At 44.6% G+C, this 25767-nt stretch overlaps 1 protein-coding gene across 5 annotated transcripts in view; it reads left to right on the top strand.

Annotated features, from left to right (window-relative positions):
• Positions 1 to 25767, top strand: part of FAM114A1 (family with sequence similarity 114 member A1) — a 91415-nt gene that overhangs the window by 17076 nt on the left and 48572 nt on the right. Inside the window, exons 1-5 of one of the 5 annotated variants that reach the window (XM_082728884.1) lie at positions 65 to 163; positions 1469 to 1608; positions 9390 to 9443; positions 9934 to 10292; positions 22476 to 22563. In XM_082728884.1, the coding sequence (XP_082585010.1) occupies positions 9942 to 10292; positions 22476 to 22563 (439 nt within the window). In that variant the 5' untranslated portion in view covers positions 65 to 163; positions 1469 to 1608; positions 9390 to 9443; positions 9934 to 9941. Of the gene's footprint in view, positions 1 to 45; positions 164 to 1468; positions 1609 to 9389; positions 9444 to 9933; positions 10293 to 22475; positions 22564 to 25767 lie in introns of those variants that run through there. The other 4 variants (XM_082728887.1, XM_082728883.1, XM_082728885.1 and 1 more) reach the window with 4 other exon arrangements.

The following is a 25767-nucleotide window of genomic DNA, read 5'->3' as shown; positions in this document are numbered from 1 at the left end:
CGGGGGCGGGGCTCCTCCTGGGCCGGCGGCGGGGCGGGGCAGCTCGGCCGGCCGCCCCGTGTCCCCCTCCCGGCCCGCCCTCCGGCCGCGTCCCCGCCGGCCCTGCCGACGTGGCGGGGCGGGACCCGGCGGGCGCTGCCGCGCGCACTCGGCCGCCTGAGCGGTAAGAGCCCCGGGCACCCTCTCCGCATCCCCTTTCCCCGGCGGGCGGGGGAGTGCGGGGACCGCCGCAGCGGGGTGGTGGGGAGACCCTGCCGTCGCTGCTCTTCCTGGCCCCCGACTCGTGCCCGCTGCGTTAGTGGGAAGCCATCGGCAGGGACTTGGCACCGGGCGCGGGACCCGGGAGGACCGGACTTTGGGGTGAAGGTCCGGGGAGGTGCGGGCGGCGCGGCCGAGGGCCCTGCGTGGGTGCGGGCGTGTGAGTGTGTGTGTGTGAGTGTGTGTCGCTCTGGGTCCACGCTCATGCACACACCCACACGCCCGCACTCGGGGTCTGCCCCCTCGGCCGGCGTGAACCTCCGCGAAGCCTGACCCGTGCTCTCCAACTATCCGGTCCCGGCACCGAGCAAAGCTGAGAAAGTTTCCCCAGGGTCCCGGGTCCGAGTCAGAGGCAGGCTGCAGGGCCCCCGCCACCGGGGGTCACAGAGGGAGCAGGTCCCCATAAGGCAAAGGCTTCCATCGTGGGGTATGCTGGCCTTTGGCCTCGGAAAGCCGAGCTCTGGCTTTGGAAAACCGAGCGGCTCTGGCCTTGACTTCCCACCCAACTTCATCATCTCCCTTGCAGCCGCGCTTGCATTTCCACCCCAGCCAACACCCGAAGCTGGTACCACCTGGCTTCACGGCCCCAGGCCGAGACTAACCCAGGCTCCCCAGGCCCCACCCGCTCGCCCACTCTCTCCTCTTCCGTGCTGGAATCTGGTGACTATTTCCAGCCGTCTCCGTCCAGGCGCCTGAACTTCACTGCTCTTTCCTGGAGTAAGACGTTATCTCTGTCTGGGCTTAGGGCTGTGTATCTGCATCCTGCTCATCCCATCAGTTCCCATCCCAAACTGTAGGGGTACAAACAGGTGGCTTCTCAAATCAGTGTCTTTTGAACCCCAACCCCCCAACCCGACTTAACCGAGGAGACAGCCTCTCTCCTCAGAGGCCTCTTTCTGCCCTCCTTTCTTCCTAGTGCCCCTTTCCAACCTCACCCATATTCACCCCCTGCTCCCGCCTTTCCTCCATCAGAGCCTGAGCTCAGGAAAGACTCTGATAAGTCCTTACATTGTAAGCTTTAAGCAAAGGAATGAAACTTCCAGGGTAGTATTTGAAACACAAGGGAGTCAGTGCAGAAGGAGTTTGAGGGTGAGAGGGGGGGCTTTCTAGAATACCAAGGATTCGGCCCATACAAGAAGCCATTTATTTATAAGTCTGGCTAATGTCAAATATTCTCTCTCTTGAATCAGTATCAAACAATATATTTCAGTTCTGTAAACATCGGAGGGTCAGAACCCAAGCTCAGTGCTCCGTTGGTCACAGTCCTGGAGGAGGAGGAAATGACACACAGACAGATCCGCCTTACAGATGCTGTAGAAGTCCGTGCAGAGTGTCACACAGAGCATGGAAGTTCGGGAAGCAATTAATTCTTGGGAAAGGAGTGGGGGAAATTAGGGAAAATTTTAGAGTAAAAAGTAACACTAGACATGGAGAGATGAGTAGGAGGTTGCCAGGCGGCTGAAGGCAGGGCAGCCCAGACAGGGGAACCAGACAGGCAAAGGCGAGGTAGGGAGTGGTTACAAGCTGTGAGCACTAATGGAAAGTCTGGTGAGGCCAGAGTGGAAGGTGTCCTAAGAGCTGGAGGAGGTAGATAAAGAGATCGGGGTCACAGATGTCATGCAAAGGGGTTTAAACCTAATTTTTTTTTTCTTGAAGATTTTATCTATTTGTCAGAGAGAGAGAGCGTACAAGCAGGGGGAGCGGCAGAGAGAGGGAGAACCAGGCTCCCTCCTGAGCGAGGAGGAGCCCCATGTGAGACTCCATCCCAGGACCCCGGGATCATGACCTGAGCTGAAGGCAGACGCTTAACAGACTGAGCTACCCAGACATCAAAAACCTAATGGTTTTTAAACAGGGGAGCAAATAGGTCCCATCTGTAGTTCAGAAAAATACACAGGAGACCGGTGCAAGACAGACAGGAGGAAACAAGCTAGGACTTCCTAAGGGGGGATCTCTTAGGAGCTGAGTAACCTCTCACCCAGAATTTTTGTTCCTGGTCCTCACTGACCAGTCCTTTTTAAAATTGGGGGCAGTGATTTTCCCTAGGGTACTGTGTTACCAAATTCTTATTTTGCCAAAAGAGTCTCTTTAAAAAGAAATCATTCCACGGCACTACTATTTCATAGAGTGAAAGATTTTAATGCCAAGAAAGGCGTGAAGTCCAACCTTGTAAGATGAAGGCAGTCCTGTAATAAATTTAGACTGATGAAAAACTTGCGATCTTGTCCTCATTTTTCTCTACCATCATGGACTGGTCCCAGTCCTGCAGTCTTCGGGGTTTGGAAACCCAGTATCCAGAGCATTTTGTCCCCTCTTACTCCACAGAGGAGGAAGGGAGGAAGCTCAACAGTAATGAGTTGTGCACCCACACAGAGACGGTGGGACCAGAGCATTCTCTCTCTTAGAGAACTCCCCTACCCCCCACCCCCAAGCCACCTGCCCCCTATTCTTTCATACTGCCTCCTGGTGGGGCCACATATTCATCCCAGTTATCTAGACATCATTCCTGGTGCAGGGCATTTGCACATACGCTTATCTCACCATGCCTGAGTATTCCAAGCAAAGCCACTTTCAAGGTTCTCCTCGGCACAAGGTCAGTCTCATTCCAGTTCAAGGTTCTCCTTTGCAGGAGGTCAGTGTCATTCCAGCACATCTTTCCCTTATCTGGTATGCTGTTTTGTATCTTCTCTTAACCGTGGCATGTTTGCTTGAAACAGTCTCCTGGATCTTCATTGACCAGGGATAACGTGAAAACAGATTATTCATTTTCTGAAAGACAGTAGCCATGTCTTCCGTTTTGAACTTATTTTTGGAGCGCATGGTGTACTTACTCCAATAGTTCTGGGAGCATTTTAGGTGATGAATGAATTTACTCATGAAAAACTAACTTATTCCCAGCCCACAAAGGCTCCTTTATATGCTACTCTTCCTCTCCTTGAAGTTTCCTAAAGAAGCCTCCTTGTTTCTGTGGGTTGAGTTTCGCTAGCATCAAGACAGTCTGTGGTGATGAGTGTTCCAAACCCTAAATCAGGAGAGATTTATGTCTTACCGCTTCTGGGGTACCCAGGCTAAGATAGGGACTGTCCCAGGAAATAGCGTGTGTCACAGCTGTAGTCGGAGTGCACTCTGATGGTCACTGTGCCTGAACAGCTGTCTTTAGGATACAACAGTTTCTAATGGCCTCGGATACAAGGGCACAGTCTTCAAAACGGATTACATCTCTCCTGTCATAATACGCAGAGGAGATGAAGGTCAACGAGAGCGAACGAAGATTTGGGGGTTTGGTTTTGGTTTAGAGAAAACGGAGACCTGTAACAGGTCAAAGTAAACAGAGATTAAAGATAACATACAATTAGCAGTTAAAGTAGGGTGAACAGTGTGGTGGCCATTTTTATTATCCCAAATGATGTCAAAATATAGTCTTCGAAATGTATAGGTTGACGGTCAATATTTTTAACAGTATGGGTTCAACATCTTATTTGGGGTATTTCTGAAGGGATGGCTTCCTGTTGATGGTTGAAGGCAGGGCAGTCACAGGGAAAAGAGGTTTTGCTCAGCCATTTTTCTACAGCTGTTTCTACAGCTGAGGTGAACAGACCTAAGTCACCTGGACCCTCAGCTTGTTCTTAGAAGCTTGATGAAGTCTCCATCCTTTGGGGCCTCTGGCATGGACTGCTCTAGAGGCAGGACTCAGCTAACCCAGTCAGGCTTTGGTGTACTCTCACAATCAAGGCAGAACTAGAAAATGTCTATCTCAAAGGGCGCTAAGCTGCTGAACCCGGAATAATCTTATGCCCTGGGAACAGAAGGGCAGGTCGCACCTGTGGGTGATTGCTAGCCAGTCCACCTATCTGAAGCATTTCCCATTTCACTGGTGAAAAATGGTTTCTAATCTCCCTTGTGCTAATTAGCACAGCCTGGGGTAGTGACTAAGGGTGTTAGTGAAACCCTATCTAGAGGGAACACTCAGTAACAGATTTTTTTAAATTAAATATTTTATTTATTTATTCATGAGAGACAGAGAGGCAGAGGGAGAAGCAGGCTCCCCAAGGTGCAGGGAGCCCGATGCGGCACTCGATCCCAGGACCTTGGGATCATGACCAGAGCCAAAGGCAGATGTTGAACTGACTGAGCCACCCAGGTGCCCCCAGTGACAGATTCTGAATGCTAACTCAAGACCTCCGGAGAGTATATTCCTGAACAGGGCACCCCTGATGTTAACCAACCATGCCCCGCCCTCCTTACCCCCCACCCCCCTCATCGCCTTCATCCCTGCCTGTAAGTTACACCTACGTTGCGCGTATGTTGCGTAATAGATCCTGAAGTATTTTAGAGCCAGTTAGGAACAGCATGGAGACACATTTAGGGCAAAGCATAATCAATAAAGCGTCCAAAATGTTTTTGCTTTGCCCAGGAATGTTTATTGTAGCTAGGTTTATTCTCACGTCCCTGCTTCTAGAAAAGTGAAATAGTTCGGAGTGCCTTAGTCGTCCAGATGAATAATAAGGATTTTCAAATTACAAAGAAATAAAACTATCAGACAGTGCCTCTAACCAGGTACTCATGGATACAAGGTGGGAACAAAAGTGATGCCGAAGCATCATTTATTCACGTACCCATTTTCCTTACGTCCCCAGGACCCAGATGAGGATAGAATAAAACGGAAAGAGGTTTAGGTCATGGCTCCTGAGCCACGCACGTACTAGACCAGGGGTCACAAACATTTTTGTCAAGGGCTGGATAGTAAATATTTCAGGCTTTGTGACTTTGTGGGCTATAAGGTCTTTTTTTTTTTTTTCCTCCAAGATTTTATTTATTTGGCAGAGAGAGAGAGAGAGTTCGAGAACACAAGCAGGGGAGCTGCAGGCAGTGGGAGTGTGAGAAGTAGGCTTTCCACCGAGCAGGGAGCCCTGTGGGACTCAGTCTCAGGACCCTGGGATCATGACCTGAGCCGAAGGCAGCCTCTTAACCAACTGAGCCCCCCAGGCATCCGGCCATAAGTTCTTTTCAGCCACGCAACTCAACCATTGCAGTGTTAGGGAAGTCAAAGATGGTCTATCAACAAATGAATGTGTCTGTGGCCCAATTAAATCTTATTTACCATAACAGCGGAGAGCAAGATGTGGCAGCAGGCTGCCGTTTGCCAACTGTCTTAGCCCAGTCCTGACTCAGAGATTTTCAAGAAGATTTTGTAAGTTTCCAAATGGATGGCAGCTTCTCAAGTACCCTCACTCAGTTCCACCTTCCTCCCATGAGCCACGGCAACTCCCTTGTCTGTACGGTGGCATTGTTTCCTTCTCTGCTGTTTCAGGTAGGCATTGACCATACTCATTGCAGATCACCTCCCGCCTTGACTATCCTTGACTTTATATGGCAGCTAAAGCGAAGTGTGCATTTTTTTTGCCTTTCCCACCCGTAGACTTGTTTGCGGGAGTTTATTACTGAATTCAAGCATTTTTGTTTGAAAGGAGACATGCTAACTTAGTTCATTGGGTGACAAAGGACAAAGGAAAGAGAATATAGAATGTTTGGAACCATTTGCTGTAAGGTTGCTCTTGAGGAGTAAATGGGGTAAAGGCATTTTCTTGCTTTCATTTCAGATGACATTTTTAAGAACTTAAACTCCAATATAATTAACATACGGTGTTCTATTAATTTCAGGTGTACAAGGTGGTAATTCTGCGATTCTGTACAACACCTGGTGATCATCACGAGTGCCCTCTTTAATCCCCATCACCTGTTTCCGCCACCCCCCCACCCACTCCCCTCTGGTGACCATCAGTTTGTTCTCTATAGTCAAGAGTCTGTTTCTTGGTTTGTCTCTCTCTCTCTCTTTTTTTCTTTGTCTGTTTTCTTTCCTAAATTCTACATACAAGTGAAATCATATGGTATTGTCTTTCTCTGACTTATTTCACTTAGCTTTATACTCTAGCTCCTTCCATGTTATTGCAAATGCCAAGATTTCAAGATTTTATTCTTTTTTCTGGCTGAATAATATATATATATATATATATATATATATATATATATTATTAGATATGTATATCTATATATGTGAGATATATATATCTATCTCACATCTTTTTCCATTCATCTACTGAGAGACACTTGGGCTGCTTCCAGAGTTTGGCTCTTGTAAATAATGCTGCCATAAACACAGAGGTACACCTACAATCCAGTAATCATACCACTGGGTGTTTGCCCAAGAAATACAAAAACACTAATCCAAATTACATTTTAATTCTAAGTCTCCAAAAATATTAATATAACAATATACATATGTGTTGAGCTTCCCACTATGTTCAAGAAACCACGTTAAGTGCTACATCAAATATGAAAACAAGATACGGAAAACCCTTGTCTTCATAGCATTTACAATGTACGAGAATAGGAAAACCCTCAAGCAACTCTAACCAAGGTGAGCTAGACACAAAGCACTCTGGCAGGTCAGAGGAAGAAAAATGGTATCCAGTTGGGTGGAATGAACAATGGAGGCTGTGGTTTTTTTCACTGGGTCTTCAATGTGTGAAACACAACATATTGAACCAACAGCCATGGGAATGTCCCAGTCTCAGCCCAGGTTTTGGAAGGGAACAGTGGGAGGAACGCTGGTGGGACTGGAGTGCAGAGGTGCTTGGATGCCAGCTAAAGCTGGTGGCTTCATCTCAATGGTACAAAGGCCCTGAGAATATGGGAATGGGATAGGGAAGGGATGGGAAGTGAAAGGGAGAGCAACAGGTGAAGGTGAACCCAGTGTTGAAATCACCAGCATGAACCATAATGAGAACCTGAGCTAGAGGGGTAGCCATGGGGAGAGAGGTAAAAGACAAGACATGAATTCTGAATCAAGGGCCTCTAGGATTTGGGCACTGGTTCAATGTAAGAGAAGACACTTGGTGGCACTGCAGATACAGTTGTGATATGTTTCAACTTCAAGGTTAGATGGGTTCAAATTTCAAACCTGCCGTTTACTGAGCCTCTGTTGTCTCCTCTATAAAATGGAGATCCTAATATCTGACCCACAGGAGACAATATGTGCAAAGAGCCTGCCTTAATAGGCACTCAATAAATGATAGCTTTCAATAAATGATAGTTTTAAGCCTGGGTTATTGGGGAAATCTAGGCACCGTTAAGAGGAAGAACAAGTATTAGCAGTAAGACAACAGGTTTTCATTTAGATGGGAACAAGTGTCCAGCTGGCCATGGGGACTATTTATCCAGAAGTAGAATTTTTAAAATAACAGTGTTATTAACGTGTACCATTATAGGTTGTATGTATTGTGTATACTCTTAATATATTGAGATATAATTCACATATGACTGAACTCACTGTTTGATAGTGTGCAGTTTCAGTGGTCTTCGGAATATTCACACAGTTGTGCAGCCATTACTATCTAATTTTAGAACATTTTCTTCCCACATCATAGAAATCTGTGCCCATTAGTCCCTCCTCATTCCTCTTCCTTCGGTTTCTGGAAACCACTCCTTTACATTCCATCTCAATGGAATGAAGTAGATATTTGAAAGTCACAACAGGAGAGTGGTGTGTGAAACCTTGAGAAAGGAATGGGGACAACAGAGCACGAGCAAAGACACTAGCCAGACAACCTTGGGGACGGCTCCGTGAGGGACCAGAGTTACAGATGCGTGTGATCGAAAGCCTACACTCCATGTGGCCAGTATGTTAAGTGGCTTCTCACATACCGTGGCTTTAGTGGCAACTAGAGGTTTGACCAGTTGGTAAACACTGAGGTCAACAAAAATATCCACTGATCGGACTGAGACGTGGCGTCTGGTGTAGTGAGAACACTGTGTTTTCATGTTAGCCTGAGAAAACTGTCATCTTAAATTAGCCTTCCAGATCTGTGCTATCTCCAGTAAGGTAGCTGCTAGCTACACATGCCTATGTAAACTGTAAACTTAAATCATTTAACATTAAATAAAATTTAAAAAGTAGTTGCTGGGGCACCCGGGTGGCTTAGTTGGTTAAGCCTCTGGCCATGGATCTCAGCTCAGGTCTTGATTTTAGGGTCATGGGTTCAAGCCCCACATTGGGCTTCATGCTGGGTGTAGAACCCATTTTTAAAAAGTTGAGAGGCGCTTGGGTGGCTCAGTGGGTTAAGCCTCTGCCTTTGGCTCAGGTCATGATCTCAGGGTCCTGGGATCGAGTCCCGCATCAGGCTTTCTGCTCAGCAGGGAGCCTGCTTCCCTCTCTCTCTCTCTGCCGGGCTCTCTGCCTACTTGTGATCTCTCTGTGTCAAATAAATAAAATCTTAAAAAAAAAAAAAAAAAGGTTGGGTGGGGGGGGGTACCTGGTTGGCTCAGTGAGGTAAGTACCCGTCTCTTAATTTTGCTCAAGTCATGATCTCAAGGTCAGGGTATCAAGGTCATAGTATCAAACCCCACATCAGGCTCCAGGCTCAGCAGGGAGGCTGTTTGAGATTCTCCCCCTCTCCCTCTGCTCTTAGGCCCACTCTCTCTTTCTTAAATAAATAAATCTTGAAAAAAAAAAAAAGGTGCTCAGTTGCACCAGCCACATGTCCCATGTTCAGTGGGCATATGTGGATATTAATTACAACATTGGACAATGCAGACATAGAACATTGTCATCATTGCAAAAATTTCTGTTGAATGGTGCTGTCCTATAAGATATAATAACTTGCAAGCTTCATAAAAAGTTTTCAGCTTTTTAGGTACTTTCGTAAGAGTGACCTGCTCTTATTTCCCTCCCAACTCCTGTATTTCCCTGTGTAAACTGTTGTCCAAATAAAGCCCAGACCTTCACCAGCTGGTGTCCAGCAAAGCACACTTATGTGTTCATAGGTCTCTTTCTTGATGTGAATCTCTGACAGTGTTGCAAAGCTAAAGGTCCAGTTGTTTTTGATAAGCTCTTGGGTCTTTTCTGTACTTATTCTCATTATTGCTACAATTATAATTAATAAAGTGATGTTAAGTAATTTCACAGACACAGATAATGCTCTTAGTTTCCATAGACATATCCCCCCATACCACATCAGAGATCCATGAAAGTTTAGAGATAGCACTGTAGGGTCGTATTAGTTTCCTATGGCTGCTGTAACAAATTACACCAAACTAGTGGCTTATAACAACACAGATTTCTTCTCTTACAGTTCTGGAGGTCAGCCATCCAAAACCAGCTTCACCAAGCTAAAGTCAAGGTGTTGGTAGGTCTGGTTCCTTCTGGCATCTCTGAGCGGAGAATGGTTTCCCTGACTTTTGCAGTTTCTGGTGGCTACAAATCCCCATATCCCCTGGCTTATGCCCTTCCTTTGTCTTCATTACTCCAAGCTCTGCTTCTGTCATCTCATCACCTTCTCCTCTCTGTAATCAAATCTCCTTCTGTCTTTCTTTAAGGACACTTATAATTTCATTTAGGACCCACCCACATAACCCAGGATAATCTCCCCATCCCAGAATCCTTAATTCAACCATATATGCAAAATTCTTTTTTGCTGCATAAGGGTAACATTCCCAGATTCCAAGGATTAGGATAAGGATATCTTTGGGAACCATAGTTCAGCCTACCCTAAGGGTACATAAAGTTTCTTATTGTTAGAAGAAGTCCTTCTACTACCAGATTTGATGATTTGGGGTTTGGGATTCAAGTTTAACAATTCAGATTAAAGCAGAAAATGTTTGTAATCACGTTGACAGGTATTAAAATGTCTGACGACGCCAGTGACACCTCAGCCACTGGAGACAAAGCAGAAATTGCCAAGATGCCTGAAGAGAGTGAATTTTCACCCAAAGACACAGAAGCCCCCTGTGATTCAGCTGTGATTTCAAACGAGCCGACAGCAGCTGATGCCAGAGGCGATGGGCATGAAAATGCCACTGTCCAGGGTGCAGAGACCACTGACTCTGGGCACCCTGAGTGGCCCCAACACAGCAGTGTCATGGAGCCCCCGCTCAATGGAGAAGTGACTGATGATACGCTTGTTGAATGCACTGACCCCGTGAGCCTCGAGGCAGAGCTCGGATCGGAAATACCCCTGAAAGAACAAATTAATCAGGTAGGTGGGGTCCGTTCCATTCAGTTCACCCCAAGTTCTTCCTGATACCTGCCATGGGCACAGATTGGGGTATTTTCTATGCTTACGGAGATCGGGGGATTTCAGAATATACTGTGATATCCTGTCTGGTCTTCAAAAGGGTGTCGTGTGGTGAGAAAAGACAGGAGAATAATTGGGCAGTATAATATTTGCATTTTGATAATTGTGGTAATAATAATAACAGCCACCAAAGACTGGCCAATCCCCTGTATGCCAAGTGCCCCACTGGCCCCTTGGGTAATTCACTCCATGCAATAGTTCTCTGAGGTTCTTTTTTTTTTTTTTAAGATTTATTTATTTATTTGATAGCAAGAGAGGGAACACAAGCAGGGGGAGTGGCAGAGGGAAAAGCCAGGCTTCCTGCTGAGCAGGGAGCCCGACGGGGGACTCGATCCCAGGACCCTGGGATCATGCCCTGAGCCAAAGGCAGAGGCTTAATGACTGAGCCACCCAGGTGCCCCTTCTTTGAGGTCCTAAGCTGGATATTATTAGCCTTTATCTATAGACAAGGCAATCCGACTCAGAGGTAGGAAGCAGCCTGGTGAGATGTGAAGCTACTTGGTAACAAATGGAAGATATTGAAATGCTGAACCTAAGGACCCCGAGTTATTAATGAGCCTGATTCCATCCTAAACACGTCAAACTTAAACCATCAGATCACTTATCTTATCATTACCCAACACCTTCCGAAGACCAGAGGCAGAACGTGGTCATGGCCTCTTCGTTTCGCTGCCTGCGCCCGTCTTTCTGGGGGATAAAATAGACCAGTGTCTCCCAGCTGGTACCTCGTACAGCATCAGGGTGACCGTTGAGCTGGGTTTTCTTGTCATCTTCATCTTCAGTCACGGGGCTGGCGGGGATGGAGAGGCATTCAGCATGGAAGAAGGAAGCGGGCCACTCCCTTCCGACTCTGCCTTTCAGAGCGAAGGTGGGAGACGGGGAATCGGGGTTTTTTCCTCAGTCAGGCTCCAGCCCTGCTCCTCTGAAGTGTCCCACTGTGGGTTATCTCCAGGAAGGGACTCTACTGCCTGCGGTCAAGGGAGGACACCAAACAGAACCAGGGGGCCTGGCTTTCCCCCTCGTACCTAACATTAACACTATTAATTGGGGCAAGACAACTAATTTCTCCGTACCTCCATTTTTCCCTCAATAAAATGAAGAATTTTCACATGAACAGCACAAGGTATTCTTCTGACTAGTGTTTTGTGATTCTTTTATTCAAAATAAGGCTCCTTGTGCCTCAGTTTCCTCAAGGGGTTTAACTTTTTTTTTTTTTAAGATTTTATTTATTTGTTTGACAGAGATCAGAGTAGGCAGAGAGGCAGGCAGAGAGAGACAAGGGGAAGCAGGCTCCCTGCTGAGCAGAGAGCCCGATGCAGGGCTCGATCCCAGGACCCTGAGATCATGACCTGAGCCGAAGGCAGAGGCTTTAACCTACTGAACCACCCAGATGCCCAAGGGGGTTGACTTTTAGAACCGTTTCCAGAGGAGATGGACTCCCTCAGATAGGCGGGTGTTTCCTGTGACCAGAGATACTTAAACAAAAGCAAACAGTGCTTGTGGAGGAATGTCAGGGAAGGGAGTCTGAGGACTAGCTGAGAGCTTGAGGGAGGTATGGGAAGCATACAGGCCCAATTTCATCTTTGAGTTCCAAGGGTTCAGACCCTTCAAAGCCACCCACGGACCCCCTAAGGGATTAAGTACTCCTAGAACAGAGGTTCTCAACTCCAGCTGAACCTTTCAACCCTTGGGAAGCCTTTAGAAAATACTGATGCTCTAGTAGTCGGTTCCCCAGAGAAACAGAGCCAACAGGATACATATTTAAAAATTCTATAGCTACATACACCCTGTACCTGTCTCTGGAACCTGTTTTTCCTGCACGGTTTCTGTTGTGCGAAGCATTGGTTCTCAATTCTTATCCTAAGTGCCACAGTCAATAAATATCTTCGTTCATTCATGAAACCATATCTTGGCCACAGCCTTGCGACCCGAGATGACGTAAGCTCCCCTAATTCAAAATATATATGCTCCTGGTGGATAGATTATACATTCCAATTCCAGATTTCTTTTTTTTTTTTTTAAGATTTTATTTATTTATTTGACAGAGAGAGATGACAAGCTGGCAGAGAGGCAGGCAGAGAGAGAGTAGGAAGCAGGCTCCCCACTGAGCAGAGAGCCTGACCTGGGGCTCAATCCCAGGATCCTGGGATCATGACCCAAGCCAAAGACAGTGGCTTAACCCACTGAGCCACCCAGGCGCCCCTCCAATTCCAGATTTCTAATAATGAAAATGAGACTGCTAATAAAGAGAGCACAAGAAAAAGTCAGTGTGCTCCTACCTATCTTCCTTCATTTTTTGAGGAAACTGAATGAGTCCTGCTCTTTTAAGATTTTATTTATTTATTTGAGAGAGAGACAGAGAGAATGAGAGCGAGCGAGCATGAGAAGGGGGAAGTCCAAGAGAGAAGCAGACCCTCCTGCTGAGTAGAGAGCCTGGTGCGGGCCTCGATCTCGGGGCTCCAGGATTATGACCAACTTTTGAAAGCTGTTTATAAACCTCCTTACTGCTACAGGGTTAGAGCCAGTGAGCAAACAGTGCCCTCCTCTCCCTGCGTGATACTGATAGTTGTCAAGGACTTGGAAAGAAGTATTTCTTCACTGTGAGATATCCCAAAACCATCTGGATGGAAGTGTAAATGTTGGCCATGGGGTTGGGAATGTGGCTCTGGGTGTCTGCGTGTGGCCTTGCACCAGGAGTGCAGATGAAGCCCAGTTGTGGGAGGAATGTCCGTCAGTATGTTTGTTCTAAGAAGGCAGAAAGCTGATGTGGCTGGTGGGAGGGCCTTGCCGGAAGAGGATATCTCTTCCACCCAGGTCATATTTAAACCCTTGAAAGTAGGTACAAATTTAGTCTCTTTTTAAGGATTACCCAGAGAAGAGAGTTCTACTATCTCTCTTGGTAACTTAGCCTTTTAAGTCTATACAAGGAGTCAGTGTTGTGCCTTATCTCCAAGCATTGTTCAGTTGCTCTAGTTTATTGCCTTGTTGGACACTTAGGAAAAATCCTTTTGCAATGATGAAAACAACGATTTTTCTCTTGATGTAGAAGAGAGTTAATTCTAAAGAAAACCTTGAATCAAAAGTTCATTTACAAGTTGACTGTGGATCTTGAACACGGGGCCCCTGAGGAATGGCAGGGCCAATAGGAAAATAGCCAGGCTCAAAAGCCTACTTGATTCCAGGTATATCTGAGCCTAAAAAAATCCCCTTATCCCTTTAAACAAGCTCCTAGGAGAAAATGTCAGCTTTGTTAAAACAAACAAACAAAGCACAAAACAAAACAAAGATCCAAAAAAAACCAAAAACAACAACAAAAATACAAATCTGTTTCTATTTTTTCTGGCAGAATAGCATTTGAGAAAATGTAACCAGTGTCTTCTAGGACACACTAGATTTTGTGCATATATATATATATATATGTTTTAAACATATATATATATATGTTTTAAAGATTTTATTTATTTATTTGACAGACAGAGATCACAAGTAGGCAGAGAAACAGGCAGAGAGAGAGGAAAGCAGGCTCCCTGCTGAGCAGAGAGCCCCATGCGGGGCTCCATCCCAGGACCCTGAGATCATGACCTGAGCCAAAGGCAGAGGCTTTAACCCACTGAGCCACCCAGGCGCCCTACTTTTTTTTCTTTAAGTGACTTGTATCTGCATCGTCACTTTGGGTCTAAGCTTCACCTTCGTCTGAGTCAACCCAGCGGCTATAACCTACCTGGTGGGTAGGGCTGTGACTAGGAGGGGCCCAGAGAAGAAGAGGCCAGTGATTTTTGCACTCAGAGGGGTGAACTCTGTCTTTGGTGTTCCTTCTTTTTCTTGCCCTTTATGATGTACAGACTAGAAGCTATTGGGTTGAGACTTCCTGCAGGATCTACTTTACAACACCCATGAGAGATGTTTCCCAGACTCATTTGAATATTGGAGGTTAGACTCTCGAGGGCCTCTGCCAGCCCCAAGACAACACGTGTTGTGCCCAGGAACCTGAGTGGCTCCACTGTCTTCGGGATGCCTATGGTCTAGTTGCAGAAGGGAGTGTTGTATGAAAGTAACGAAAGCATATCCTATGGTACTAGATAGGGCAGACACAAGGGAAGCCTTAGATGGGCCACTTAAATCAGTCTTCAGGAGTCAGGAACATCTTCAGCCTCAAATTAAAGATGTTTGTCTCAAGTATTAGTAAGGAGTGACATTGATTTCCAGAGGTTTTTCTGGGACCTTCTTATAGACTGGCCTGTCACCCCCTACAAGATCCCATCTAAATCAAATTTCCCTAAGTTCTTAACACCAAGAAATGTTACCCAGAGTGGGAAAAAAGTCATCTCTATTGTTAAAAACCAATACATAAGGTCAATTATGAAAGTAAAGAATTCCAATGTTATCACTAAAGGTACTCACAGAGAGAAACATAGACTACCACTGGTTAGTTCTCTCCCTAGAAGAGGAAAAACGGGATGTGTAAGAGCCATCAGATTGCTATCCAGGGAGACAAAGAAGAGCGAACATAGACCAAGACATACAGATGGCAGATTTTTCCCTCTTAAATGAACAAGTCAAGTTTACTCCTGTTCTTTTTGGGTATTTTCCCCTTTAAGCCTACTTTCCGTGATGGCACTCAGTTTGTTTATTTGTTTGTTTGTTTGTTTGTTTTTAAAATATTTTATTTATTTTTTGACAGAGATCACAACTAGGCAGAGAGGCAGGCAGAGAGAGAGGAGGAAGCAGGCTCCCTGCTGAGCAGAGAGCTTGATGCGGGGCTCGATCCCAGGACCCTGGGATCATGACCTGAGCAGAAGGCAGAGGCTTTAACCCACTGAGCCACCCAGATGCCTGGGCACTCAGTTTTTTACTTTGGTGGATGTTGGGGCAGTTTGGCCACATAAGGCAGTAATTCCTAAATCTGGTGATATAGTGGACTAACCTAGGGAGATTGTTAAAAATTCAGATTCCTGGGGCGCATGGGTGGCTCAGTGGGTTAAGCCTCTGCCTTCAGTCCAGGTCATGATCTCAGGGTCCTGGGATAGAGCCCCACATCAGGCTCTCTGCTCAGCAGGGAGCCTGCTTCGCCCTCTCTCTCTGCCTGCTGCTCTGCCTACTTGTGATCTCTCTCCCTCTGTCAAATAAATAAATAAAATCTTTAATAAAAAATTTAGATTCCTAGGCTCTACACTGAGATTTTTATTCAAAAGATCACAGTGGGAGCTAAGACTGTGTATTTTTAATAAGTTCCCCTAGGTGATACCCTTCTAGTCAGTCTATAGACTAATGTTTGGGAACTACTAACACTGCGATTACAGAAAGAGCTAGTTGGGGCATCGGGTGAGATTGAGAAGATGGTGAGTTCAGTATTGAATGTACCATAGGACATCCAAAGGATTTTAGGGCAGTTGGTTAATTATAGCCTGGAGCCCAGAAGAGAAATTTGGAGGCCATTAATACCTGGACATTAAGAAATAGGAGTGGGTGAGATTGCTTCCAGTGTTACATGTTAATAGAGAAGCACAGAAGCCAAAGCCTTGGCCCTGGAAGGTTCCCATCCCTAAGCCAACTTGGCTCTTAGATTCTTTATGATAGCTTGTGGTAGCCAGAAGTTGAGATGGAAAGGGCTACCTCATCTCTTCATGATCTTAGCACATTCTATAAAAGAAATCAGATCACAAATCACATTGTACCACACTGACTTTCAAAATTGAACATTAATTACTCAGAAAATTAAAAATAGTTCACGACAGCTGTTTCTCACATAGGCTGGAGACTATTCCATCATTCTGTGCTCTTCGGTGTTTTGACCACCACCCTGAATGAGTTTCACTCAAGACAAACACCTAAAATTCCAGAGGCAGGGTTTTATTCCTTTAGAGCTGACGTCAGAGAAACTAGAACTCCCCAGATTTCAGAGCTGGTTGGAGAACTCCATCTTACACAGGGCAAAAACCTCTCTTATGCCCTGTTCATGAAAAGATAGAAAGAGATTCTAAAATAAATGTAGCCATCTGTAACTCTTGAATACCTTTAATTTCATCATGGAGACCCACTTTCACATATTCAGAATGCTAGTTAATAGTTCACAGTGTCCACCAGATAAAATCTACTTCTACAATTCAGTAGACTAATTAACAAAGCATCAGGTGTTAATAAAGTGACAGGTCATAGAAATGCTCGTGTTGTATGCCTCTGGAGTATGGCTTTCCTGATTAGGATGACAGCGGACCACCCCGAACTACGCATATTTTCTCGGAATGCTGGAAGCACTTGGATTGCCGCTTAATTAAGCAACCCCCATAATGTCACCACAGGCATTTAGGAACTTTCTAAAGTGAACTGAAATCATCAAAATAAAAAATGGGCCAAGAAAGTCAAGAGTCCGAAGATAGGGCATGGAAGCCATGAGAAGAGGCTAGTTGAAGACTGGAGATGTGGTTAAGCTGCAGACGCTAGTGAAAGGTCACGAGATAAATGACTAAAGGAAGCCACTGTGGCCCTGATGAGAATGGCTTCATGCACTCATGGTGGCCATGGGAGAGTCCTGTGGCAGGGGGAGGAATGAAGGGAGGCAGATACAGACAGTAGGCACGTCTCGTAAGAGGGAAGAAGTGGGAGGGAGAGCAGACACCAGATAGGCTTGAAAGAAACATTTTGTCATTGTTGATTTTTATTTGTTGGTTTTAAGGTGGAGGAATCGTGTCAATGATTGAGTGTGGAAAGTAGCGGGTGGAGAAAGGTTGAAAAGCCAGGAGAGGAGGAAAGACCAACCCATCCAGGCCCAGTGGAGTTCAGGGGGAGGTGATCATTGTAACTAAGAGGAGGACATCATTTCCGGAATGCTATAAGGGAAGGAGGTGATTGTGAATGGGGGTGCAGTTAGCTTTGGGTTTAGATGGGTTTTTTGTGTAGGCCAGTATGTATTTGTGCATAAAAAGGACTACTCATGGGGTGCCTAGGTGGCTCAGTTGGTTGAGCATCCGACTTTTGATTTCGGCTCAGGTTGTGATCACAGGGTCCTGGGATTGCGCCCTACGTCAGGCTCCGCACTCAGTGGGGAGTCTGCTGGAGATTCTCTTCCTCTCTTCCTTTCCCTCTGCCCCTCCCCCATCTCTCTCTCTCTCTCTCTCTGAAGTAAATAAATCTTTTTTAAAAATTAAAAAATAAAAGGGACTTCTTGGACTTTCAGTTTGGCTTAAACAATCAGTATTCAATGTGTTAAGGTTATAAATTCAAAAATACAGTGCTTCCTAGGCTTTATATTTATCTCACAAATCTTACTCTATTTGGAAGTCTAGCAAAATCCAGCAGGCACTTTCAAGGGACTTTTGATAAATGATTGGCCCTTTTTACCAACTTAAGTGTGTTCAAATAGTTTAAAATTGTGTCTATATGAATGTAGCAGATTCTGTTTTCTTTTTTGAGCACCTCATTTATCTACTCAAACAAAACTTTGCTGAGTGCATAGGAAGTATTATAAGCCTATTAACTTAAATTATAGAGTGGACTTAAAGACCTGTTAGAAGTCATAATACCACATATAAACTTAGGAAGATTTCAACTTAAAATCAGAAATTTAATCATTCCAGGCAACTGGGTGGCTCAGGTGGTTAAGCATCTCCCTTTAGCTCAGGTCATGATCCTGGGGTCCTGGGGTCCTGGGATTCAGCCCCACATGAGGCTCCCTGCTCAATGGGAGGGCCTGCTTCTCCTTCTCCCTCTGCCTGTCATTCCCCCTGCTTATGCATGCTCGCTCTCTCTCTGTCAAATAAATAAATAAAATCTTAAAAAAAAAAAGTCCAGTCATTCAGTTATTCACTTTAATTATTTTTTAAGTTTCACTCTAATTTCTTAAACAATAGTGCAGAAAAGACCAAATATGCATAAATATATTAATAGTATGATGTTGATGCTTTAAACCTTTCTATATTTAATTTTAAATATTCCCAGAGTGGAATGGTGCATACCCACCAAGGAAGAAAATTGCTTGGAAATAACTGAGGCCATTTTCAAGCAAATATTTTGACAGAACTGCAGGCATCCAGAGAGATTTCCATCTCCCTGAATGTCACACTGAGCCCCTTTTAGAGCAGCCATGTCACGAGTGACAAAAGCTAAGAAGGGTTTGTTCTTACAGATGTGAACTAGCGATAGTACCTGATTCTTGATCTACTCAAGCCTATAGGACAACCAGGTTGATCTTTGATCTTTCATGACAAGTACTTATGTTTCCATCTAAATGTTAAAGGCCTTCAAGATCAATGGAATTCTAACATTCATACCTTTTTTTTTTCTATCTAATGATACCTGTATATCTGATTACCTGAAATAAATCAATATATTTTCCATTTAATGATAAAGACCTTTAAATGGGACACTAGGTATGTACATATCTTTTCTATTTAAAGGACTTTGAACTTGATGGAATCCTGCATTCTTCATATTCTTAGGACCACACAACAGTTGCTGATGTTTAAATGATCTTCAGTTGAGTTTTGGATATCCCTCATGATCAAGCCAAGTCTGATTTGCTCTTGTGAAATGAGGTCATTCTTCTGAGAGTTTATGAGGAGAGGCAGGAAGTTAAGAGAGTTCCCATCTGGTGGCCTCGGTTTTCTCTGCATATTCATATGGGAAGCTGTCTGTTAAAGGAGGTGGGGGGTCACATGGGATGAGGATGAGGAAAAGGCTTTAAAATGACCATATTTGAAAATGGAAGATCTGAGTAAATCCATGCTACCTACTTTATTGACTCCTAAGTGTGTAACATTAGAGCCATTTGAAGCAGAGGTAATACTCAAGACAAGAATTCATGTTGAAGCGTTAGTTTATATGGTTTTTATATCAAATGTGCTGCACGTTTAGTCATTTGAGTACTTGCTTTAGATAACGAATATTTTCATAGCTGATCACGAGGTCACAGCTCAATGTCAAAGGAGCTTTATTAATAAAGCAATTGAAGCAGTCATTTATACTGCAAAAAGTTCTAGACTCATTTAACATTTATTTTCATTTGCTAGTCAATTACCAGCTGTCAGAGCGTATTAAGTATTATAAATTTGAGTCAGAAGCTGTCACCCCTAAGTGTATTAACTCTCCCTAATCACATAGGTAGTGATTTGTCCTTTGAAAGAATGATATTAATCACCGACTTACATCTGTCTTCCTGATGGTATAAAATTGCCACTGGCTTCCATTGCAGATGTGAAGTAAATCAATGTAGACACCAAAAATGAAAGCAGACAGTCATGAATCCTGAGTATTTCCATTCATGTTAACAAGCTCCTCATTGTTTCCAGACAAAAATAAATGTCAGCCAACTTTCAAAGCTTTTTGCTTCTTAGTGTTAAAAAATATAACAGTTTATTATTATTATTATTGTTCTTGTTTTTTTTTAAAGATTTTATTTTTTTATTTGATAGAGATCTCAAGTAGGGGGAGAGGCAGGCAGAGAGAAAGAGAGAGAGAGAGAGGAGGAAGCAGGATCCCTGCTGAGCAGAGAGCCCGATCCCAGGGGCTTGATCCCAGGACCCTGGGACCATGACCTGAGCTGAAGGCAGAGGCTTTAACCCACTGAGCCACCCAGGCGCCCCTGTTCTTGTTATTGTTATGGAGGAGTATTTATTATGTGCCAGACACTGTGCTCAAAGTTTTATATGAATTTTTTCTTTAAATATTCATAATAACCCTGTGAGGTTATTGGTTCTTAAACTTACGGTTCTTATACTACTGTATCTCATTTTGTAATGAGTAAATGATGTCTCAGAAGACCTGAATAACTTGCCCCAAATGGCAGAGCCTGGAGTCCAATCCAAGCAATTTAATTCCATACCCTTTTCTCTTGACCAGTAGTCTACACTGATGGATGGTGTTTGCTGTTTACTAGGTGAATCAGCTAAGAATGCCTTTGGGTACAAATAACTAAAATTCAACACAGAGTAGCTGATCAAATAGCAACTCTTTTTTTTTCTCACTTAACAGAAAGAATGAAGACAGTCAACTACTCACCTTGGTTTAGTAGCTCAGCAATACCAGGACCAGTGACTGTAGCTCCCTCTGGCCTTTCCCTCATATCCACAAAGATGGCTGCTTCAGCAGAGGCTGTTACAAGTATATTCACGTTCAGGGCAGAAAGAAAGGATGTGGGAAGAGTTGGCGCCAGCCATAAGTGTGTAGTTTATCGTGAAAGCAAACACCTTCCCATTTGTATCCTGTTGGCCTAAATATTTGACACGACCACCCTGATCTCCAAAGGTAGAAGGCAGGAGGGAGAAGGGAAGGGGCTGACTGATGGGCCAGACTTGGGCCAGAAGTTATGGGAGCTACAATGTCCATAGGAATATTTCACTGAACTAACTTTATTCCTTTCTTTCTTTCTTTCTTTCTTTCTTTCTTTCTTTGGAGTAAAGAGCTGTGATTTCTCCAGCACCTAAAGTATTACTCCTAATGTATTCTTGCCTCATTTTCTAGAATGTGTTCCTAGATAATAAGGGAAAGCTGTAGTTCCACTACCCAAGTTAGGACTCCTCGGGTGCAAGTAACAGAAACTATGAATACTTAAGAAAATGGATGAATTTTAGTCAGTCACTCAACAAATAAATGTATTAAGCACTTATTATATGCCCTGTACTCTTCCAGGCTCTGGGGATACATATCAGTGAACAAAACATCTAAAAAAAGAAACAGACAGACAGACTCACTGACGATGCAGGAATCTCATGGAACTTGAAGATGTGATAGGGCCTTGAGGAGGGACAGAAACCAGGGGCTGAGAAGCTGTCAGGAATTCAACAGCTTCTCCAAACATAGCTCCTTCATTCTGCTCACGCTGATTTCTCTTAATCCTTAGTCAGCAAGACGGATGGAATATGGTCACCCTACATTGCCTGAATTTTCTTCTTCTATTCAGGCAACCAACTCAAGCTAAACCAGTCTCTCAATCTTAATCCAAGTACTTAAGCAGAAGAATTTGAACCTACAGAGCCCAGGGACAGTGAAAGACACCTTGAAAGGCATCTATCTCAGGGCACCTGGGTGGCTCAGTCAGTTAAGCGTCCGACTCTTGATTTTGGCTCAAGTCATGATCTCAGGGTCATGAGATCGAGCCCAGTGTTGGACTCCACGCTCAGCATGCAGGTTGTTTAAGACTCTCTATCCCTCTGCTTCTTCCCCCCAACCACCTCCCTTGTCTCTCTCTTCCCCTTTCAAAATAAGTAAGTAAGTAGAAAGAAAGAAAGAAAGAAAGAAAGAAAGAAAGAAAGAAAGAAAGAAAGAAAGAGGAAGGAAGGAAGGAAGGAAGGAAGGAAAAGAAAGAAAGAAAGAAAGAAAGAAAGAAAGAAAGAAAGAAAGAAAGAAAGAAAGAAAGAAAGGTGTCTGCCTCAAAAGGCTACCTATTGGCTGCAACCCATCTCCAGGCTTATTGGTGCTTTTCTAGACACTTCACCTGTCATCCATCAGAGCTCCCTCCTATCACCCCAGAGTTGGAGAATTACCTCTACCTGGAAGAGAACATTTGTTTAGCTACATTGCTAGAGCTTTGAACTTTTCCCAATCACTTTGTGCCCTAATAAGTTAAATGATTTCCCCCCACAGCCCTTGTACCTATCTTCCAGATAATGGGATATTTGGGTCTTCCTTAACATCAAATCCCCTCCCTCTCACTTCAAGCCAACATGGCTACTGATCAGTTTTGTTCCAAAGTACACATGGAAATATGGGTAGTATTCTTTTATGCATTCTTTTTTTTTTTTTTAAAGATTTTATTTATTTACTTGACAGAGAGAAATCACAAGTAGATGGGGAGGCAGGCAGAGAGAGAGAGAGGGAAGCAGGCTCCCTGCTGAGCAGAGAGGGACTCGATCCCAGGACCCTGAGATCATGACCTGAGCCGAAGGCAGCGGCTTAACCCACTGAGCCACCCAGGCGCCCCTTTTATGCATTCTTTTATGGCCCTTATGAACTTTAAGCCAGGGAGATATTGTTACTGATGATTTTTTTTTCTTAAATCTCTTTTTTTGTTTCAAACCAAGGGTTTTGTGTTTTGTTTTGTTCTGTTTTTCCCATTCCTGCATATACTGAATTGCTAATGTTTTTCTATAGGCTGTGGATTCACCTTCCCGTGGAGGAGGATGGGCAGGCTGGGGCTCCTGGGGCAAATCTCTGCTCTCATCAGCATCTGCTACAGTAGGTAAGACTTATATGTCGCATTTGAATGGATAAAGTTCAGAAGCCTGATAATAGCATTTGACATTTTGATCATACCACGTACTGGCAGAGGTTACCATCAGCCTGCAAGATAATAAGAGCAAATCATTTTTACTCTCTGTTCTAAGTGCTTCATGTATATTGATACATTTATTCCTCAAAATAACCCTAGAAAGAAGTATTTTTATTTTCTCCGTTTAGAGATAAAGAAAGTGAATTACAGAGAGGCTAAGACCTTGTCCAAAGTCAGTAGCTGGGTTGAGATTGGAACTAAGTGGTACAGATTTAAGCGCTATATTATATTGCATCTTAAGATATACGATTTGGGGTCTTATATTCTCAAAGTTTTGTCCTTGTCCTCCCACCTGAATGTTTTAAAATATACAACTAACCTACTCCCTGGAAGGATTTGAGGTATTTCAATAAAATATGCAGGTATGAAGGATGTAGAATATATATCCCAAGGCTGGTAGAGTAATTGAGCGTTGACCTTGACTCTCAGCATCTTGGCTGCCAGTAGGTTATCAATTTTTCATGGAATGATAAACCAAAACTTAGTTTATCTGGATAAATTTCTTTTCTGGGTGTTACATTTTTGAAGACATTTCTTGTATTGGCTCTGTATGTATAAGGAGAAGGTAACAGTGGACCATGTCTTCATCAGTATGGGTTTGTCAAAAAATTCTTCATGTGACCATTTCTCATGGGTTTTCTTTGTGAAAACTGAAGGTGTAACATCAACATGTCTAAGCTGAGTTAGCAAAGGTATTTCATCTTGACAGTGGAGAGCAAGGAGCAGGACAGGGGAAGCCTCAGGTAACATAGCTCTGAAATCATTGAAATCAGGTGTTCTCAAGGTATAGTCCATGGCTGTTACCTCCTAAAAGCAGGAAGGATAGAAAGGCTGAAGGTCCTTTGTCCCACTCCAGCAGACCATGGTCACGGTCTAAGGGCCAAATATCTAATCAGAGGGAGAGCCTATAAGAACAGGTCAACTGCATTCCTCTATTTTGTGTCCGGAACATCAAGGAGCTCTGGCAAGAAGATGGCAGTCAAATAAATGTTGGCCTTTGGGGAGACCCTGCAGAGCAGATTTTTTCTGTTGCTGATTGATGGGGCCAGTTGTGCTGTGGATACTACATGGGTAGATAGAAAAACCAGCCAAATTACAGGAGAGGGGCCTATGTTGTGTTCTGAACAGGACAGAGTCTCTTCAAGAGAGTGAAGACAGGGGCCTAGAGGCCTCTTGCTTCCCAAGGAAAACATTTGAGCTCTTAGGGGCTCTCCCGTAGATCTTGCCACCAACCACACATAGGAGTGCTGTGCTTTCTGATTCCAAAACCATGGAGTCCAAAAGTTTTTGACATTTGATAAGTCATAGAACAGTAAATAACATGGCTACCAAATTACGCAGCTCTCCTTGTGGTTTATGTCATAAAACATGAAGTATTTTGGGTGCTTCAGAAGCAATAATGGTGCCCGGAAACATCAGGCTTATAATGAATTTGGTGCTTCAAAAGCTTCCATTATGGACAAAGGATTTACTTTCCCATAAAAAATCTAAACATAAGTTCCTTCCCCGGTAAGCACTGAAATCCCTTGCCCTGTGAATCACAGGTCAGATGCTTTGGGTACAGGTGCCCCTTCCCAGACCTGCCATCAGCTCTCGTGTTTGTGATGGTTTCTCATCAGCCAGCAGCTACACCTAACTGAGCTTCGCTGGATCCTTACAGAGTTTTCCATCCCCCGACAGATAGCTTGCCTGTTGAATTTACCACCCGTTATCTTCTTAGGTGTCCTCTTGTAATCTGACCCTTGCACAGAGAGCGCCTGGGGCAGCCATGGTCGGGTAGACTACATTCCAAGGCCTCTGGGTTTTGTTACCTGGTTCAAGTGCAACCAGTAGCTGAAGCTAGCTTTACCGCTTAAGAAGCAGGATGTGATTCCTCAGCGGGTCCCACCTCATCCTGGGGGGCACACATCTTTTAATTTGATCTGAAGTCAGTGTGTTAATCTATGGCCTGTGCTTGGGTTTGCCATTACTCTAGATGTTTCCCTGCGTCTAAGGCACCACAAAGATGAGAAATGCTGGATCTTGTTCATGTGGCCACCCCTGAAAACGTCTGGTGGTTCTCCCCTGGCTTTGCGCAGTAATCGATCTGGAAAAGCCTAGAGAGAGAATGGTCGTGGACCGGCGGGGTCACTGTGCCAGTCCCTGGCGCCTCCTTCCCTGCTCTGGTGGGAGCAGAGAGACGGTTTCAGAGATTGTGTGACATTTGCACATCGCCCTGTAAAATATCAGAATGAAGTTGGGTTCCCTGCCGAGTGACCTACCAGGCCGAAATCAGGGTGTCAGCCGGTCGTGTTCTCGCATGATATCCAAGGTCGTCTCCCGAGGTTATTCCAGTTGTTGGCAAAATCCAATTCCTTGAGGTTGTAGGCTTGGCACCCCCATTTTCTTGCTGGTTATTGGCCGGGGTCACCTGCCGCTCCTCGAGGCTGCCTGCTTCCAAGCCGACAGGATCATCTCTTCCCCCTGCTTCAGATCTCTCCCTTCAGGAAGGGTCTCGTCCTTTTTAAAGTTTCGCCTGATAAATCAGCCCCACCCCCAGGATGATCTTCTTTAACAAACTCAAATTCAACGGATTAAGGACCTTAATTATAACTGAAAGATTACTTCTCCTTTGCCATAAAATGTCCCCTAATCTTGGGAGTGAAATTCCATCAATTTCAGGATCCTGCTCACGCTCAGAGGGGAGGGGATTACCCCTGCTGTGTGCACTAGGGGGCGCTCTCTCAAAACCACCTGCCATGCTTCCCTCTTCTGTTTGAAGTCCTCCTCACTTACCCCACCAAATCCAGAAACTTAAGCTCAAAGGAATTCTGAAATGTCAACGCCTGTTCTAAGAATCCTATTAGACAAATTGGAGGTATGGGTAAAAAAGTAGAGCTGAAACTTGTCCCTCATCACTGGTCATCAGAACCCCAATGAATGCAAAAGCCATCCCAAAGTTGCTCCTGAGGAATTATTTTTGGAGATTTCTGGTCAAGACATGTGTGACTTTCCATAGCAATAGTAGCTAAAGTAATAGCAATACATACTTTAAAACTGGGTAAGGATCTCTGTGTGGACCTGAGAGAGAACTAAAGCTAAAGCTTGTAGCTTAAAGGGGCGGGGGGAGGAGGC

The sequence above is a fragment of the Mustela nivalis genome (genome assembly GCF_964662115.1).
Source record: "Mustela nivalis genome assembly, chromosome: 4".
NCBI classification, from domain to species: Eukaryota; Metazoa; Chordata; class Mammalia; order Carnivora; family Mustelidae; genus Mustela; species Mustela nivalis.
This window is presented reverse-complemented; position numbering and strand designations above follow the sequence as displayed.